At 42.7% G+C, this 16,959-nt stretch overlaps 1 protein-coding gene across 6 annotated transcripts in view; it reads right to left on the reverse strand.

Annotated features, from left to right (window-relative positions):
- tenm2a (teneurin transmembrane protein 2a) overlaps positions 1 to 16,959 on the reverse strand; it is a 150,681-nt gene that overhangs the window by 46,222 nt on the left and 87,500 nt on the right. For 4 of the 6 annotated variants that reach the window (XM_053324493.1, XM_053324492.1, XM_053324491.1 and 1 more), the window contains exons 3-4: positions 15,078 to 15,284; positions 6,634 to 6,865 (exon numbers count right to left, since the gene is read on the reverse strand). In XM_053324493.1, the coding sequence (XP_053180468.1) occupies positions 6,634 to 6,865; positions 15,078 to 15,284 (439 nt within the window). The remainder of the gene's footprint in view (positions 1 to 6,633; positions 6,866 to 15,077; positions 15,285 to 16,959) is intronic. The other 2 variants (XM_053324494.1, XM_053324495.1) reach the window with 1 other exon arrangement.

Raw genomic sequence — 16,959 nt, forward strand, 5'->3', positions numbered from 1 at the left:
GGTGAAAACAGGTGATGTGCTCAGAGCATGAAGATATGGTTTGAGAGCACCATTCCACTCTCTATCAATTATTCAGTCAGTCTGTGCTCCGTCTCTCTCTTTCTCTCTCATCATCTCATGCCACTGATTGTCGGCTTGGTATCCTGCTGGATGCTTCTCCTTTTTCCTCCTCTACCTCCTCTCTCCTCCGTCCTCCCCATTTACCTGTCAGGTACACTGCGTGACACAGAGGGAGAAAAATAGGGGAAAGAGAAGAGAGGGAGAAGACAAAACCCCCCTCTAGACAGATAGAGGCTGAAAGAGCGCGAAGAGATGGCACGCAAAGAAATATGAGGTTATTGTTTAAAAATACCAGCCTCTCAGTGTCACAGTCATCAATTTTAATATGCTTGCATAAACTTACACGCTCTCAAATGCGCAGAGCATGCATGTGTATACACACAAGCACGCCGTTACCAAGGTCAACCACCGTGTGTCTCTGCTTCAACTCATTTTCACAGCCGCTGACGCACTCTGTGATGGCAAGGTCGGCAGTAATTAATTACAATACCCCTAATGTGTGAGTGAACACAAGGAGAGGGTGAGCGGTTGAATTGCTTGCATTATGTGTGACACATGTATATGATTTGATGTGCTGGTATGTATAGGGGTGCATGCGCAGAATTCATTTAATTCCTTGGCTTTGTTGTTTGTGAGCAGAAGCTCTACTGTGAGCTTAGTGTGGGATGGGAATATGTCTATGGGCCATACTAATTACTAGTAAGAATGGAAAGTGTCTAATGTGCTCTGGGGAGGTAATTGACATTGATTTATGTTGTGGAGGACTATAGAGGGGTTCTATCATAGCAGGCAGCCAGCAATCACAACTCTGTATCATTGGTTGCGGTGTGTGTGCTCGCATGTGTGCCTACATATTTGTGTGTGAATATTGTGGGATTTTTGACGGTGGTCCAGCATGGAAACATCACACATAATTAGAGAGAGCTGACAGAGACCACCTCACTTCTTCCTCCTTTTTCCTCCTGAGCTGCCAGCAGCAGCAGCCCCCCCTCCTCAAGTCGAACCAATGCTACCTCGCTGTCTTTCATCCTGTCTTACACATGCACACACATGCGGAACAAGCGAGCACTAACTCACACACTGACACATATTTGCACAGCCTAAGACACGGGTGTCGACCCACACACAAACAATAAAAAATTATGTGGGTTTTCTTTTCACAAGATTGCCCTGTACGTGCTACCAAACACTTCATTTGCATCCACGCAGAGCAAAAAGTGATATAACAGAGGGATGGAGGATGGAGAGGAGGGCTTTAGATTAGAAGATAGACAGAGAGATGAGGGGGGGGGGGCTTTCACTCCATTCCAACCCTGTTCCCCATTGAGAGGAAAGAGGACCTGGACAATTAACCACAGAACAGAGAGCATGCTGGGTAATTAGCAGGAAGTCAAAGCTCACATTCCCCTTAGCGAACGGATACACAAACTTTCACAAGCACACGCGCATACACCCCTTTATTTTCTCAGCTCTCGCAAACATGTGGTTGCTCAGGATAGCATTCCGAGAATCATCAGAGGTAGAGCACAATTAATGGAGGTCGACGCAGCATGGGGGGCGATTGAAAAATGGTCAGATCTGAGAATGAAACAAAGGGCTTAGGGAGAAGAGAATGCTCAAGGATGCTGTCATGAGAATTGCTCACTGCTACAATAGTCAGAAACAATAAAAGGCAGATGGATGCGGTATAATGGGCATTCATTTGCAAAGTGTGGCTTTGAAGAGGGACATGGGAACAATTCTGAGGCTGGGGGATGTTTGTAAAGAGAAAAATATCAAAGTCATCTAATGTGGTGTCCTAGGATCAAGTAGTTGTATTTTTATATTAAATACTGGTGAGAATTTTTTTCTTCAATAAAATGTATCCTAAATCACAACTGCTTTGTTTTGGGGCGGCAGGAGCAAGTGTTGCAGATGTAAATATTTCAGGACCTTAACAGATGAAACCAAACCATCTGCGTGGACAGATAGGAAGTGATACTGGAAAAAACAGTGTTTGATTTGGCACTCTTTGACATTTTTACTATTTCCTCAATACTTTAGATAATTCACTTTGTTACCCTTCAAGAATTTGGCACTTACACTGCATGCAACTAATACACACAGTACTCACACACAGTGTTGAGGTAATGATTTTTTTCAACTCTACTTTTAAACCCCCAAATCACATTAGAGTTAAGAAAAAAATCTCACCATAAGGTCAATTAAGGGAGCGTTTCTTGAGCAATTTAAGCACAAGCTGACAATCCAACATGGACGAGATGTTCCTTTAGTACTTATATTTAAAAATCAACAACTCTGTGATCGTTTTGCGAACTCCATCTGTTAATGAGGTTCACACAGTATCCGAGCAGCTAAACTAAATGGACCATGCAGTGAGATTGTTTTTTCAACTGCTGTTTCCAAAATCACATCAGCAATAAACTTTCAAACTCAGACATGAAGAGTTTTTATTGGCATTTCCCCATATATGTGTTAACAACTCAAATATATATATATATATACGTATATAAAATAAATATAAATATATATATATATATATATATCATGACACTTTACTGAAACAGTGCCGTTTAAAAATGGGGGCTTAGTTTGCTAGGGTAGAGACTCTGCGTAATAATATTGCATATTACATTTGCACTCTGTACTGTATGAATTCATGATCATATCATTAATAAACCTTGTATGATTTTAAGTAGGTCTCATATGCATTTTACAGTAGGTGTTAGTTGGCTGGACATGAATCTTTTCTCTGCTCCCTTTTCATCTCATTTACCCCCTGCGATTCCCTCAGGTAGCAACTCTAAATCAGTCCCCACAGTAATGCATTTGAAAGTAAACCATAGCACCCCTACCCCACCCCGTCATCCGGGCCTGCTCCACCCTCTGCGGCTCCATCCAGATAAATTGAGATGCTGCAACGCTCTCAGTGATCTTATTTTTCCCCTTGAGCTGTGGCTCATGGCGGAGCGAGCAGGGGGTGCAGGGGAATGTCCTGAGATCATAGTGAGAGATTGAAACTGGCATCAGCTCACCAAGAGGCTTCAAGGGACCGATTGGAAATCAGGTGCTTTCTTGCAAAATGCTGGGACACATGTACACGTATGTGCACGCGGAGAAATGCATTCTTTCTTTCTCTTTCTTGCTCCCACACACACACGCAGTGGCACCAGCCATCTATTGTCATTTATCTCACACCGGTAAATGTATCCATGTTCTACCGGCCCCAATTTCCCTCCTCTGCCTTTCTATCTTCTCTCTCACACACTCCCCAAAACAATCTCCTTCAATCACCACCTCTCTTTATCTCTCTCCCTCTCTCTCCCTATTTATCTCTCCCTTCTCTACCGTAAACCATTCCTTTCCATTTCCCCCCTCCCTCACTCTCCCGACTTATATTTCTCTGCTATATCACCCCCCCTCAAACCCCCCTCTTCTGTTTCTATCTCTCTCTTTCTCTGCCAGTCATCCAGGCCCTGGGGTGTTCTTTGGTGATCAATCTTCTTCATCCTCTCAGCGCTGTCACACTATCGGGTCAAGCCAAAACACACACACACACACACACACACACACACACGCACACATACATTAACAATAACCAGTGGACAACAAATGCCAAGATTTCCATATGATCACGGTGGGGAGCAGTCACGGTGAAAGAAAACACGCATTCTTGGATGCGAATGCACACAATCACACACTGTCCCTTCCATGCACACGTGTGCTCATCATCTCCTAGCTGCGGGTTATAATGAGATGGAGGATGGGCTCTGCCAACGCAGGGATGGTGTGACTCTCTGGCTCTGCCCGACTGGCTCTGACCCAGTCACAAGCTCCAGCAGCTTTAGCCAGCCCACCCAGCCTCTGCCATCGCAGGCCCAGGGAGGAGGGCCCAATCTGGGCTGGAGGGTGGAGCTGGAAGCTCTGCTCTGGGCTTCATTTACTGTGACAGGCTCTGAGCCATGCCCAACCCCACCACCTGAACATGACCAAATACTGGCACTGCAGAGGACTCAACAATGTGTGCGTTTTTCCCTTCTTTTCAAGCTGTAAAGATGACAATTAAAACAGCCTCTGTGAAAAGTTTATTTTTATACTCCAAACCTCACAGAAGTACACTCCATTATTTGCAGAGGCAGAAATCACAAAAATCTCTCTGCTCAGTAGCATATATGTCACCATGGCAACACAGGTCTAGATAAACAATTGTGACTGGAAATAGCTTCTATTTAGATCCATAGGTATTCTTGTTTAACACCCTGCTTCTTCTTACCCACCATGCATACCGGTGCGATGCATCAGCACAGGTTGAGCATAGACCTCAGATCAGTGGTGCTGAATTAAACATGGCCAGACCTCATAAATACTGCACAGGGCCGGCGCTCAGGGGAGCTTATCTGGGACCATCAGAGTTGGAAGCCCCAGTGCCCAGCAGGAGAAACACAACTACAGCTTGCAGAGTAAATGCTCAGAGAGCGAGCGAGGGTGCGCATGCTAGAAAGCATGTACGCAGTGTCCCTCTCACTGCATGCCTCATGAATAGTGATACCCTGCATGAATGCTCTGTTTGCCCAGTAAGTGTTCTTTGAGTTCAGGCTAAAGCACATGTGTAGGGTGTGTGAAATGGTTTGTATTTCCTCCTCCTGAATTCCAGGTTGCATGTATAATAGCTTTGACACATGGCAGCTCTTTTTATGTGTCACACTCAGAGATCAAATAGAGAATGCATTTGAGTAGCCGCTTTTTATGATTTCAAGGCAAAGAGCAATTTTCTCTTTGGTTAGGAGGTTTACATATTGGCTTAGAATGATGCAGGGGAGACGGTCAGTATGCTCACAGTGTTCTGCTGCATTGTGTTTGCTCCGTGAATAAAAAAAATGGAGTTCATCTATTAGTTAAACAAATACAACAACAACAAAAAACATGCCAATCTCTTAGAAACAAACGAGTTGAAATGTTCATGCCCTTTTCTTTTATTCTTTGCTATGATCCTGGATATTCATGTTACCTATCACAATCAGATTACAGAGGGAATCCAATCATTTGAGTGTCTTAAACATTTATGTAAAAGTAATCAGACCCCTGTCAAATTTCAAACTGAAATTTTACATGTTTTTCTGTTTTATGTAAAGCACATTGAGTTGCCATTGTGTATGAAATGCGCTATATAAATAAAACTGCCTTGCCTTGCCTTCAAATTTCTGGTATTTCCAATGCTTCCTCCATGATTTGCTCACATAGGCAAAGTCTGTGAGGAGCTTTGATGTAGAGTCCAGTTGTGGTAAACTGTGACACTCTTAATCATAAAACTGTCTTTCATCTATAGTATCTTGCCTGATTAATTTTTTTCGTATTTGTTGTTTATAAATCTTTGTGTACTAGTGATGACCTTGCAAAAAAGCCCATACTTGTCAGCTGAAGAGTCCTCTTTATCCATGTACTCTAAGCAATACTCTCTCCTTCCTGCAGATCTACCTGTAAACAGCCATCAGAATCTCTTCCTGAGGTGCTCTCCTCTGAGTTTCTGCCATTCCTCTAAGTATAACTCTCGTGTGTTGGCTTCAGATCAGTAAAAAACATCCACTTCCCTGCTGGCTCTGTTAGGATTTTTACCTTGACTGATACAGTACGTGCACACAGAAACAGCCCCAGTATGCTGCAGTTTGTGTATCTTTCTGTCTATTTGACTGGCTGTTTACTGTTGCTGAGTGGAGGCTGGGGCTCCTGTTGAGTATGATTCTGACAGTGCAGCACAAGGCTACAATGACAAAGCTTTTGCCTTGAGGAACAGAACGAGTTTGCAGAACATTGCATTGATTTCCATATATTGTGGACAGTCGAGCTAGCCCAAAACCCTAACCCCAATCCCAATTTTCACTTTACCCTTATTATGACTGACACTTGGCTTCACCAACCTCTCTCTCCCTCCCTCCCTCCCTCCCTCCCTCTCTCACAAACACTATTCAAAACTTTATGTATTTTCTGAGGATATTAATTGATGCAACACCCCCAACTGCATAACCAATCTTCATATTGACAGCTTATATTCAGGAAGAAAACAAAACAAAGAGTCTGTAACACTGTACTGTACTGTACTGTATCACTTTAGATAATACTGTCCATTAGCTCTTGTTCACACCTCTTCTGTTACACAGAATACCGCGAAAGGCGAAGGTAAGGTGGACCTTTATGTAGCTGTCATCTCAGTTTACACACAACATGTCAGCCTACACAACCGCTGTACTTTAGTTCCTTAAACTCTTCTTATACTCTAGACTAAGTCACATGGAATGCCCCATGATATCATTTTTAATTTACTTTCTTAATTTACTGTTGTCTTTTCCTGTCAACAATATTTTGATATAGTCACAGTTAGTGTTTAATGATGCCATCTTGTCATTGTCTTGTCTTAGTCATGAGAAAAAATGTTGTTTAGTCACAGTTTTCATTAACGAAATTAACACTACTCTGACTTTTCTTTCATTACTATTAATTACTTAAAGTGGCTCTAAACATCAACATCAGGTTAACCTGTCAGCTGTAAAAACTAAAAAAAAGGGGAACATCTCTGACCTGGTTTCCAGCGGGACGTTACTGTTGAGCACCCAGCTGTCTTGTAGCTGGACCGACTCAGGGGTGGTCGGCCCATCTCCAGGGCCCGGAGCAGGGGCGTGAATGGGGTTACGTCCCCCTCTCAAGGTGTTTCTGTTCAGGCTGTTGGCAGACTGGTGGGATAAGGTGTGGTGGTTGTGCGGAGGGGGCAGTGGAGGCCGTAGTGTGGACTGACTGTGGTGGTTGGCAGCCCCTGAAAGAAGACAATAACAGAGACAATTTAAGACACACACGCATTTGTGAAGGGAATCAAAGATAGCGTCAGATGAAGAGAGAGAAAGATTTAATTCCAAAATGTCTACAGTACATATCCAAATGTAGCCAAGAAATGTTATTTGATATTTGGTGTTTATTTCTCAATATGCCAAAAAAGTAAAGCTCTTCAGCTAGTGAATAACTTAATTAAGATTCCATTATGTGCTACTTTTGTGTCGGCAATCATTTTGTCAGAGTAGGTGTCATATTTTCCAGATGGTCGATAACTTCTTTTAGAAGGAAATTCCAGCTAAATAGATATATGAAATTTGATGATGATGTTTTGCATTTTACTTTCACATCTTTCTACATTTTGTCCGTCTTATTTTTAGCCAGATCTTTCACTCCGGGACTTCTCTCACTTACACTCTTTCTTTCCTGTTTTCTTATTCACAACCGTGTGTGTATGTTTGTACGCATGCGTGTGTGTGTGTGTGTGTGTCTGAGTGTGAGCAATATTAGAGCACTCAGCTCAGCATGTGCCCTCATCTCTTGCTCTCAGACTTGGGGGAACATGTCAGCTAGAATCCAATACCAGCCCTTCCAACACTCAGCTAATGGACTGTTGAGTGAGAGAGTTGAAAAACAAACCCGGATGACTCAGACAAGAACACCCATTCACACATCACCTTTCTATCTCAACCCCTCTCTCTCTCTCCCCATGAATCAGTAGGGGAATTGAGCCTGTCTTGAACATGTGTGTGTGTGTCTGTGTGTGGGTTCATACAGAAAGATCAATAAACCACATACAATACAGTAGAGGAGGGCACGGTTGCATCACTTCTTGTGCATTAGCATACTTTTTGTGACATACACCCAGCTGATCGAAAAGACGTCACTATGTTAAATGTAAAAAAACCCTTTCCGTGTAATGACAAACTGTCCACATGTTTATTATAATGTTGTCTGAATAGAGATGTTGGGATTATGGTGAAAATCAAAGAGTCACTGATGTTACATTTGGCTTTGAATGCTGGCTTTACAACACGGTTTGATTTTCCTTTCATCAATACAACACATCACACTTTCATTATTATTTTACACATCTAAGCGTGGAATACATTACAATGACAGTGTTTGTTTGCACATTGCCTTACTCGTACTGATCAAAGAACAGAGTAAGTGCACATATTCACACATACATGTGGGGTGAAACAATAAAATGAAGTGCTTTGTCTAGCTGTGCGATCACACTTGCCCTCCTCCATTTGTCATCTTTTCTTGAATAAGATAAGAAAAGAAACAGTGTACTAGAGGATGAGGGATGAGTGGATGTATCGAACTCTCCTGTCTGCTTCTCTGCTTCGATATTTATCAGTCAAGAGATTCCTAACAGTGTTAAAGGTGCAGTGTATAAAATTTAGTGGCATGTACCATAATGGAAGGGAGCAGAAATGGAATATATATATCATCTGAAAATAAGAATTGCTGTGTTTTCATTACCCTAAGAATGAGGCCTTGATATCTTCAAGATATCTCTTGCACAGAGTCTGCCATGTTGAAGCCCAGAACAGACAAAACCAACCTCCTACATTCTTGGAAGGGGAGGGTTTGCAATCTGCAACCTCATCACTAGATGCCACTTAATCCTACATACTGCACCTTTAAATAATACCAACTTTCCACACACACACACACACACACACACACACACACACACACACACACACACACACACAGACAAACATAAAACTAGAGCATAGATGCACACTGCACACAGCATCTGCCTCATGCAGAACAATATATCTCTTGCATGCTAACTAACTTTCCTACATCCTAATTTCCTTCCTTCTACAGTAGATGAATGTTTAGATCAGATAGGGGGCAGCGGGCTCTCTTATAGCTCCAGCTGTAATGGCGACCAGTTTGTAAGGTGACCTGATTCCTCTGTGGCACCGCTGGGACGCAGGTGTCACCCACATGGCCACGAAGAACAGATGCTTGTGAAAGGGGAGAAGAGAGGAAGAGGGGAAGAGGGGAGGAGATGAGAGAAAAATGGAGGGGCCTGACCTCTGCTTCATGGGAGAGACACAAAACATCTGTTTGCACACGCAAAGATGCTCTTGGGACAAAGACACACATAATGTACATGCTCATATACACTCACATATGCAAACATACATGCAGTTATACACCTGCAGGAAAACTCATGAAATCATACATGCAGAGTGCACATTGATATTTAAGTATGCAGAGAGTTGTATTTCTTGTACTCCCCTCCTCCTCCTCTGTCCTATACAGCCTAATTTCTTCTTGAGTATCATTTCCCTCTCTTTCATCTTGCTTTTATTTGCATTTTGTTTGTGTCCTTTGCTGAGATATAAAACACTTTAAGATAAACCTTGTTTGTTGAAAGCACTTTATAAATAAATTTGACTTGACTTCTCCTCCCTGCGATGCCATTTTAAATGTGAAATAGCTCCTACTACACTCTATCTGCATAAATACCATTATCTAGTCTAAGCATAGCAGCAATGCACACAACACGAAGCCTAAAGCTGGGAAGAAAAAATAAGCTTGCACGCAGGCACGAAAAGCATGGACACACAGTCCGAGTAATGCAGAAATAAAAGAGGGCACTCCCGAGAACACACACTACCCCGCTGTCTCCCATGTTTAAATCTGCGTACAAAAATGCATGCGTTTTCGCCTTTGTTCGCTTTCTTGCCATAAATATTAAACAGTTTTTCATTCAAATTTAGATGAATAATATATGGCATACCTTGTATATGGAAGAATACATGCTTTTTTTTAGCCCTAGATTTCCATGACCAGCTGTGGCCTCAGTGTGTGTGTGTGTGTGTGTCTGTGCACTCATAAGCACCTTACACCTCTGGGACACAACAATCCAGCTATTACACTGTTACACAGGGACTGAGTCATGTCCTGTACTGCTGCAGAGACTCACGCCTACCAAATTTTGCCATTACAGTAACATTTCGCTTATCAATTCAGAGAAAAAGTTGAAAATGCTATTATCTGTCATCTAGCAGCAAATTCCATTACATGTCACTAGATAATGTCAGAAAAATGTAAATGCTGAGAGGAGCACTGCATTTACTCTCTTTATAGCCTACTGCGACTGACACTATTGTCATTTACTGTCAGGTTAGCTGAACTGAATTGTTATGTGATAGAAAATTATTGTTTTCTGTTTCTTTATTGAATCAATATCTGCACTGTTATTCTTTTCTTTTTCTCTTTGTAGCCAAGTAGTGTCGAGTACAGGGGGGTAGAGGCCGCTTCTGTTTGTTCAGTTGTTTAGGTAATGTAATCTTAACACCGTGGACAGGGAAGTACATTTTTGTTTTTTATTGAGTTCACATGCAGTGTATATTCTTTGCATGACAATTCCTTTTGTGGTGTGTGTGTGCTGTGTCCCCTTACCAAACTACACAGGGGCAAAAAAAAAGGAATACAAAATAGTTGGTGACAAAGGAAAAAAAAACTTTGTAGAATACAGTACATAAATGGACACATTACTAATGTTTACCGTGGTTACTGCAAAAATATACAGGAGCACGAAAAAAAGACTTTCTTTTCTCCAAATGTCAAACAGCTTTTTGTAGGAGTTAAAAAAAAGTCTCTGAAGACAAGCCACAAAATATTTATGATCAGAGACAAATTGCTGCCTTTTTTCTGCTTCAACACAGGAGAGTGATGTCAAAGAAATTCCTACAGACAAATCCTTAAAAAAAAAGAAAGTAGAGTCCTTTGAGCTCGCCAGAGAAAACAGGAACATATTGCGAAGTGGTGTCTGCCTGAGTAGCAAGGCTGAGGTACAAGGCCACTTTTTATACATGCAGAGAACTCTTGAACAAAATCCCTGATTATTTTGGCCATGAAAACACAAATCTGACAAACCATTGGAACAGAGGCAGAGTACAAGCAACGAGTAGGATGGAGGTAAATGGGTCCAATAAATTAAGATAAAAACAAAGCCAGATGAATTGTCCAGTTGCTGAAACACAACTCACAGGTAGGCTTATAGGAACAACTGTTTTACCCAGTCCGATAAAAGGCAAAACATGCGGTGAGGAAATAGAGCAATTAGGGAGCAGCCAAGCAGATCACATTTTATTCCACTTTATCTTTTCCTCCTTTCTTTTCTGTCTCTTTCAGTCACCAGTATAAGTAAACAGTGATCATGAAAAGATTTTCTCAGCAGCTCTCCGTTTTGTTTTCACAGCCACTTCTCTGGAAAAGCTTGGAGCCCTTCTGACTGCTGCTGAAGCCTGACCTAGTTTATTCTGTCCAAGGTCCCCTGCGACCAGAGAGAGGGGACTATAGCTGTAAGCTGGTGGGTTTGGCTCGGGCTAATCCCTGGAAGTTCATTATGCTCGCCAATTCAAAGGAGCCTCATTCAGCAGAGGAGCATTAGCCTGTCTGCTAACCTGCCTCCCCTGTAAAGCACACTGCGTGCGCACACATCACAGAGAGGCAGGGGCTCGCCACACCATATTAATCTCACAGTGTGTGTGTGTCTGTGTGTGTGTGTGGCCAACTGGCAGCGAGAACCAACTGAGGCAGTTTGTTTTGCAGCCCTGGATAGGCAAACTGTTTATTGACATTTTCTGTGGTTAACAGAGAAAAGTCGCAGGGCAGGGTGTGCATCTGTGTGTGTGTGTGTGTGTGCGCGCGAATGTGTGTGTGTGTGAGTGTGCAGGATAGAAATGCCCATTCAGCAGTTAAAAAGGATCATTGCAGGGCTCAGCTCCCACCCCTCCCCCTGTCCTTCTCACTCCCTCTGTCTCTCCATCTCTTTATTTCACGCCCCATATCTCTACTGCTTCCATCGTTTTTTTAAAAACTGCTGCGCCACCTTCTATTGTTTCCCATGCATCTTCTCTCCTAGCTAATTACTATGCTCCCCGTGTTTTAAGGTGGTATATTCCTATGTGCCATTGCTTCATGTCCTCTGTCTTCGAATGTCACATGCTCCTCATTTGTCATTCTTCTCAGAGCTCAGAGGCTGAGCACAATGGAAGGAGAGCTTGAGGTGAAACCGAGTCTCGCGCGCGCCTCCTGACAAAAGTGTGTTAATGTGCACAAAGTCTTCATGATACACGAGCGTACACACAAATGCACACAGGCACAAAAAAGACATAAAGTTAAAGACATACATTTACACACTAAAACACACACACACACACACACACACACACACACACACACACACATACACCGCCTCTGCCTTGGCTAGTCATCTCTGTCTAATTAGGAGGCAATAATCCGCTAGAGAAGAGTCATCAAATCCAGCCAAAAACAAACAGTCTCTGCAAGCAGAAATGCATGTGTGCGTCTCACCCACACGCACGCACACACACATATGCATATAAATACACACACGCACACACACGCACAGAAATCATCCCACTGTTACGCAAATGTCACCCTTACATAAGCACGGTTAGGAAGAATAACATTAGTGCAGAAGAAGAGAACGGGTCTTTGTTATGCCTTTGTTTCTGTAGATTTGTTTCAACAAAGCCATTAAACATTCATTGGACCGGCAGTGACTTGAGGTGGCTTCCCTGGCAGCAGATACCTAGCCACTTTAGAAGAGACTTGGGCTAAAAATAGCTGAGCCTTCCCCATGCATAATGAATGGCCAGAGACAGCGCTAACGCTAGCTCTTTCCAGGAGTGATCTGCTACGCTCCGTTTGGCCGTCTCAGTTCTCCCGACGTTCTGGAGGGGGGGGGGGAGTGTTCCCAGACAGGTGCTCCGAGCCAGACAGTATTCCCATATAAACATTCGCGGACCCAATTCCCAGCCAATCCTCGGCAACAGCGTTCCGTTCCCATTCACCTGTCATGCTTCACTAGAAACACAAGTCATGTCTGTCCACCTGTTAGCTTAGGTAATGGTGGACTACTTTACGGAACACACACGTGCGAACACACAAACAGACACACACACACACACACATACACACACACATAAACAGCATGCAGCTTCCTGAGGATTATCTCACTGTGGTCAGTTTCTGCTTGGCTTGGTGAGGCTCATTTCCTGCCCAGCGTCCACTCTCTACATGACCACACAAAACACACACCCATGTGCCCGCATAGACAACCAGTCAGGGATGCACTCTTGCAGCACATGCATAAAAAGTCGCTGGTCATAGGTGTTTTATTTCCTCGCAGCAGTTGCTACGTCTTCCAACATGCCAGGGCGTGTTTATGCAGTGCCAGACTGCCACTCTAAACTCATTTAGGCCAATTTTAATGGACGCCTAAAGCCAAGGACTCTCTCTGCACCCGTTAGATCAGCAGTCCTGGCTTAGAAACATGGCAATTTGCAATTTCATCTCAGTGTTGTTCTCCCTCCATCCAAATATCTCTCTTTCACCCTCTAAGCACTCATCACCATCCCCTTTTTTTAAATTCACATTTCCCCTTTTTCTCTTTGTCTATTTGACTTCTTATGTCTCCCGGTCCCTGTCTCCCCTTTGCTTTCTCCATCTATTTTTACTTGTGTGCTTAAGATGTTTTTTTTTCTCTCTCTCTTTCTCTTTATCTTTTGATTTTTCCATGGAAGATGTCTCATTAAACAACGTCAGAACTCAAAAGTTTGACTTTCTCTATCTCTGCTCCCATTTGCCTCTCTGCTCCTCTTTTTCCTGCTTCTCTGCCGTTTCTTTTCTTTCTTTGTCTCGCTCGCTCGCCAACTCTGTGTGTACATGCTCAGCAGAGACTGAAAGAAGCCCCAGAACAAAAAAGTGTGGGTGTATGTGAACAAGAATGAGAGAAAGAGAGTGTGCCTCCGAGCCTCTCTCTCCCTCTTTGCCAGTGTCTGCCATTAGGGTGTCAGTGGCAGAGTGAATTTATTTGCTGTGCGGTTACTGGGCTAATGATTGATGTTGCCCCAGCAAACAGTAAACCAATTAGAAGGCTGATGTAACGTCATTTTAAAAGCCTCCTAATCACGTTGCTCTTGAACCTGGGACCCGGGCCTTCCCTAATGAAGATTTATACTGGATCAAAGGAGAGCCTAACGCCATTAACAATAGATTGTATTCCACCAAAAATCACATTAGGACTTCTCTGCCCACCCCCTTTCCCTCCCATCAGGCCTCTGCTAAATATATCTGCTGATTACAAGTGCAGATGCACAGAGGAATGGTGAAACAGGGGAAGAGAGGGGAGGAGAGACAGAGAGGGACAGAGAGAAAGAGAGAGTTGGCCCACAGTAGTTAATTGTTGAGAACAAATGCGTATGCTGATGAACAAGCTCATCACTGCAGATGAGTGTGTGTGTGCATATGAGGAAAACAAATCATTGCAAGGTGTTGATATAAGCACACAGGGCCTCTAACAGCCACCAAGAGAGGCGTCCAGTGATGAAAGAGAAACCTCAGAGGTGGAAGAACTAAATAGTTTGTCTCTGCTACACTGATCCTCCTGCTGGCACTTAAAATTCATCACCCTTCTCTTTACCTTTCACTTTCTGGTGGATTATTAATGTCATATGGAAAATAAGTGCACACACACCTACTCACTGGTAAACCAATCTGTGCTCGGCAGAGTGTAGGGGTTGCTTTCACTTGCATCATTGTTTTCTGGCAATAGTTGACAATGGTAGGAGGGATACTTTAATAATGTAATCCAATAACAGATTACCGATTTTCTGCTGAAAATGAGCTTTTTGTTATGTGAGCCACAAAAGAAGCTGAAGAAGGTTGAGTGTTTTCTTTCATGTTACTTACTAAAGTGAATTTTAGTTTATCTTTTGAGATTTATTTCCCCCTAAATAAAAACAGAACATTGATATATGACAATGATTAAATTCAACACCTATTTGAAATCTCTAACTGTATATTTTATAAATATTACAGTTTCTATAATGCAATCAATAATTGCCGAAGTTACTTTAAATGTAGTGTTAGCCCTGCTAACAAACACTCACTTTGGATGAATGCACAAAGCAGAAACAAAAGGCCTATAAGAACCAGATGTGACATTAAACTGAAGCGACAGACCGCTTGGCATTTTACCGAGCAACGACTAAATCAGATCAGGAAACGGACACATGATGAGGTAATGCAGTGAAGCAATCCAGGTGATGGATGACATATTGATGTATAAATAAAAGGAATGAAAGGATTAAAAAAAAAGGTGGATGGAGGAATGGAGAGCTCTCTCTTACCCGTGGTGGAGGGCTGGCCACGGAGCAAGTATGAGTCATCCGGGTGGGGCTCCAGGTGAGAGTGGGTGGAGTTTTTCTCCAGCAGGGGCACCTGGCATTCCCTGATCGGTGGAGACGGGCCGGGGGAGGGGTGGTGAGGGGCGGACGAGGAGGACGGAAGGGATGGAGGGAGCAGGGAGGAGGAAGAGGTTGGAGGGAGTGGGCGACCTGGAGGATGGAGAGAAAGAGGGGGGAGAAGGAGGGAAGGGAGGGGAGGGCGGCGTTAGACAAAACAGATGGCAAATGACTGACAATGATACAAAGGCCTGTTCCAAGTTGTAGCTTTACAAAGATATCTGGAACTTTTTGGAATAAAAGAACATTTACACAATTCAGCGGCAATGTGTCTGTTTCTCATGGGGACTGTTTCTTTGGAAGAATATAGTTCCTCTGAAAACTGTTCAGAGTGAGTCTCAGATACCTCACAATCTGGGCAAATAAAACCAAACTATCAGCAAGGCTGGATGTAGGAAGTTGGAAAATAGGCCCGCTGCAACTTGTGCTCATCAAACCAGTTTCTTGGAACAGACCTCTGGTCACAGCAATGTTTAGCGGCTTGGATACAAAGACAAAAGCTCGCAGAGACTGGAGAGACTCGATATTGTGATAGATTCACACAGAAAGCCAACAGATCTCCTAAATACATTAATGTGATTTTCAACCTGTACTTCAGATCAGGCCTGACATGGAATTTAGGCTCATTTTTCTAACTAACTGACTGAGGGACATACATTAAATTGGTCTTCCTACAACTGTTAAGAACAAATTCATTATAGCTCTGGGGAGAGGTGCAGGATCATTTCTATGACTATGAACTCATAAATTTAAAGTTTGCTCTCCAAGCTGCTGGACATGCTACAGGGTGTTTCTTATCACTTGTGAATTAAACTTTTCATTCGTAAGCCGACAAAATTCACTGCGTTCTTGCACAGTCTCACTTTAATTCAAATCACGGGATTAGATTTTCGGGAGGATTTAAAGTGCCAATCAAAAGTTTGGACACACCTTCCCATTCTATTGAATTAGAAACCATGTCCAAAATTTTGACTGATGCTGTTCATCTATTGTAAACTTGTCCTCTACATGGGTAAGACAAAAAAAAAGTTAACAGCCAAGTCTTTAAATAGTGGGAGCCGTGGGACGCGTGGACACAATCAGGCTGTCCCATACACCAGAGAGAGAAAAAGGGGATGGAGAGAATTCACTCTACTCTCCAAAGGTTTGGAATCAAGGACAAAGACAAATCTAATAATTTCTATTTAGAGACGGCTCAAAATATAGAATAATTATGTCTGCCATATTTGTAGCTCAATCAATCAACAATATGGCAGGAATGAGGCCACCGAGTCCAGCCAACCCACCGAAGGACTCAGGTTATTATAACTACTAATTAGACAATTAACAAAGACGCTTTGACGCACTGATTATCACTTATATTCTCCATTCAAAATTATATCCCCGGGCACTAGCAGTGTTTTCTTTTAACACCTTAACAAATAAACTGTTTTTCTTTTTTGTTAATAGTGTTTAGTCCTTCCAACGCGTCTCTGGTTTTACAAACTTCATCCATTCATCCGTCCTTTGCCACAGAAAACTTCACCAGGTAAACAAAGAAGTTACAGTGCGCTGCCTTTCAGTTAGTCATCTCGTCTTTCATCACGCTCTTCTAGAGAAAAATGGCGAGACCTTGACAAACATAACTGAACATTCATTGTTGTAATATTTACTTTTTAAATTTTTTTTTTCTTTTCTTTTTAAAGCGTTCTTTAATACAGATATGGTGTGACTGTGATTTGACAGTGTTCACCTTGCCATCACAGCGCATTGATAGAAATCAAAATGT

Source organism: Scomber japonicus, chromosome 8 (genome assembly GCF_027409825.1).
Source record: "Scomber japonicus isolate fScoJap1 chromosome 8, fScoJap1.pri, whole genome shotgun sequence".
NCBI classification, from domain to species: Eukaryota; Metazoa; Chordata; class Actinopteri; order Scombriformes; family Scombridae; genus Scomber; species Scomber japonicus.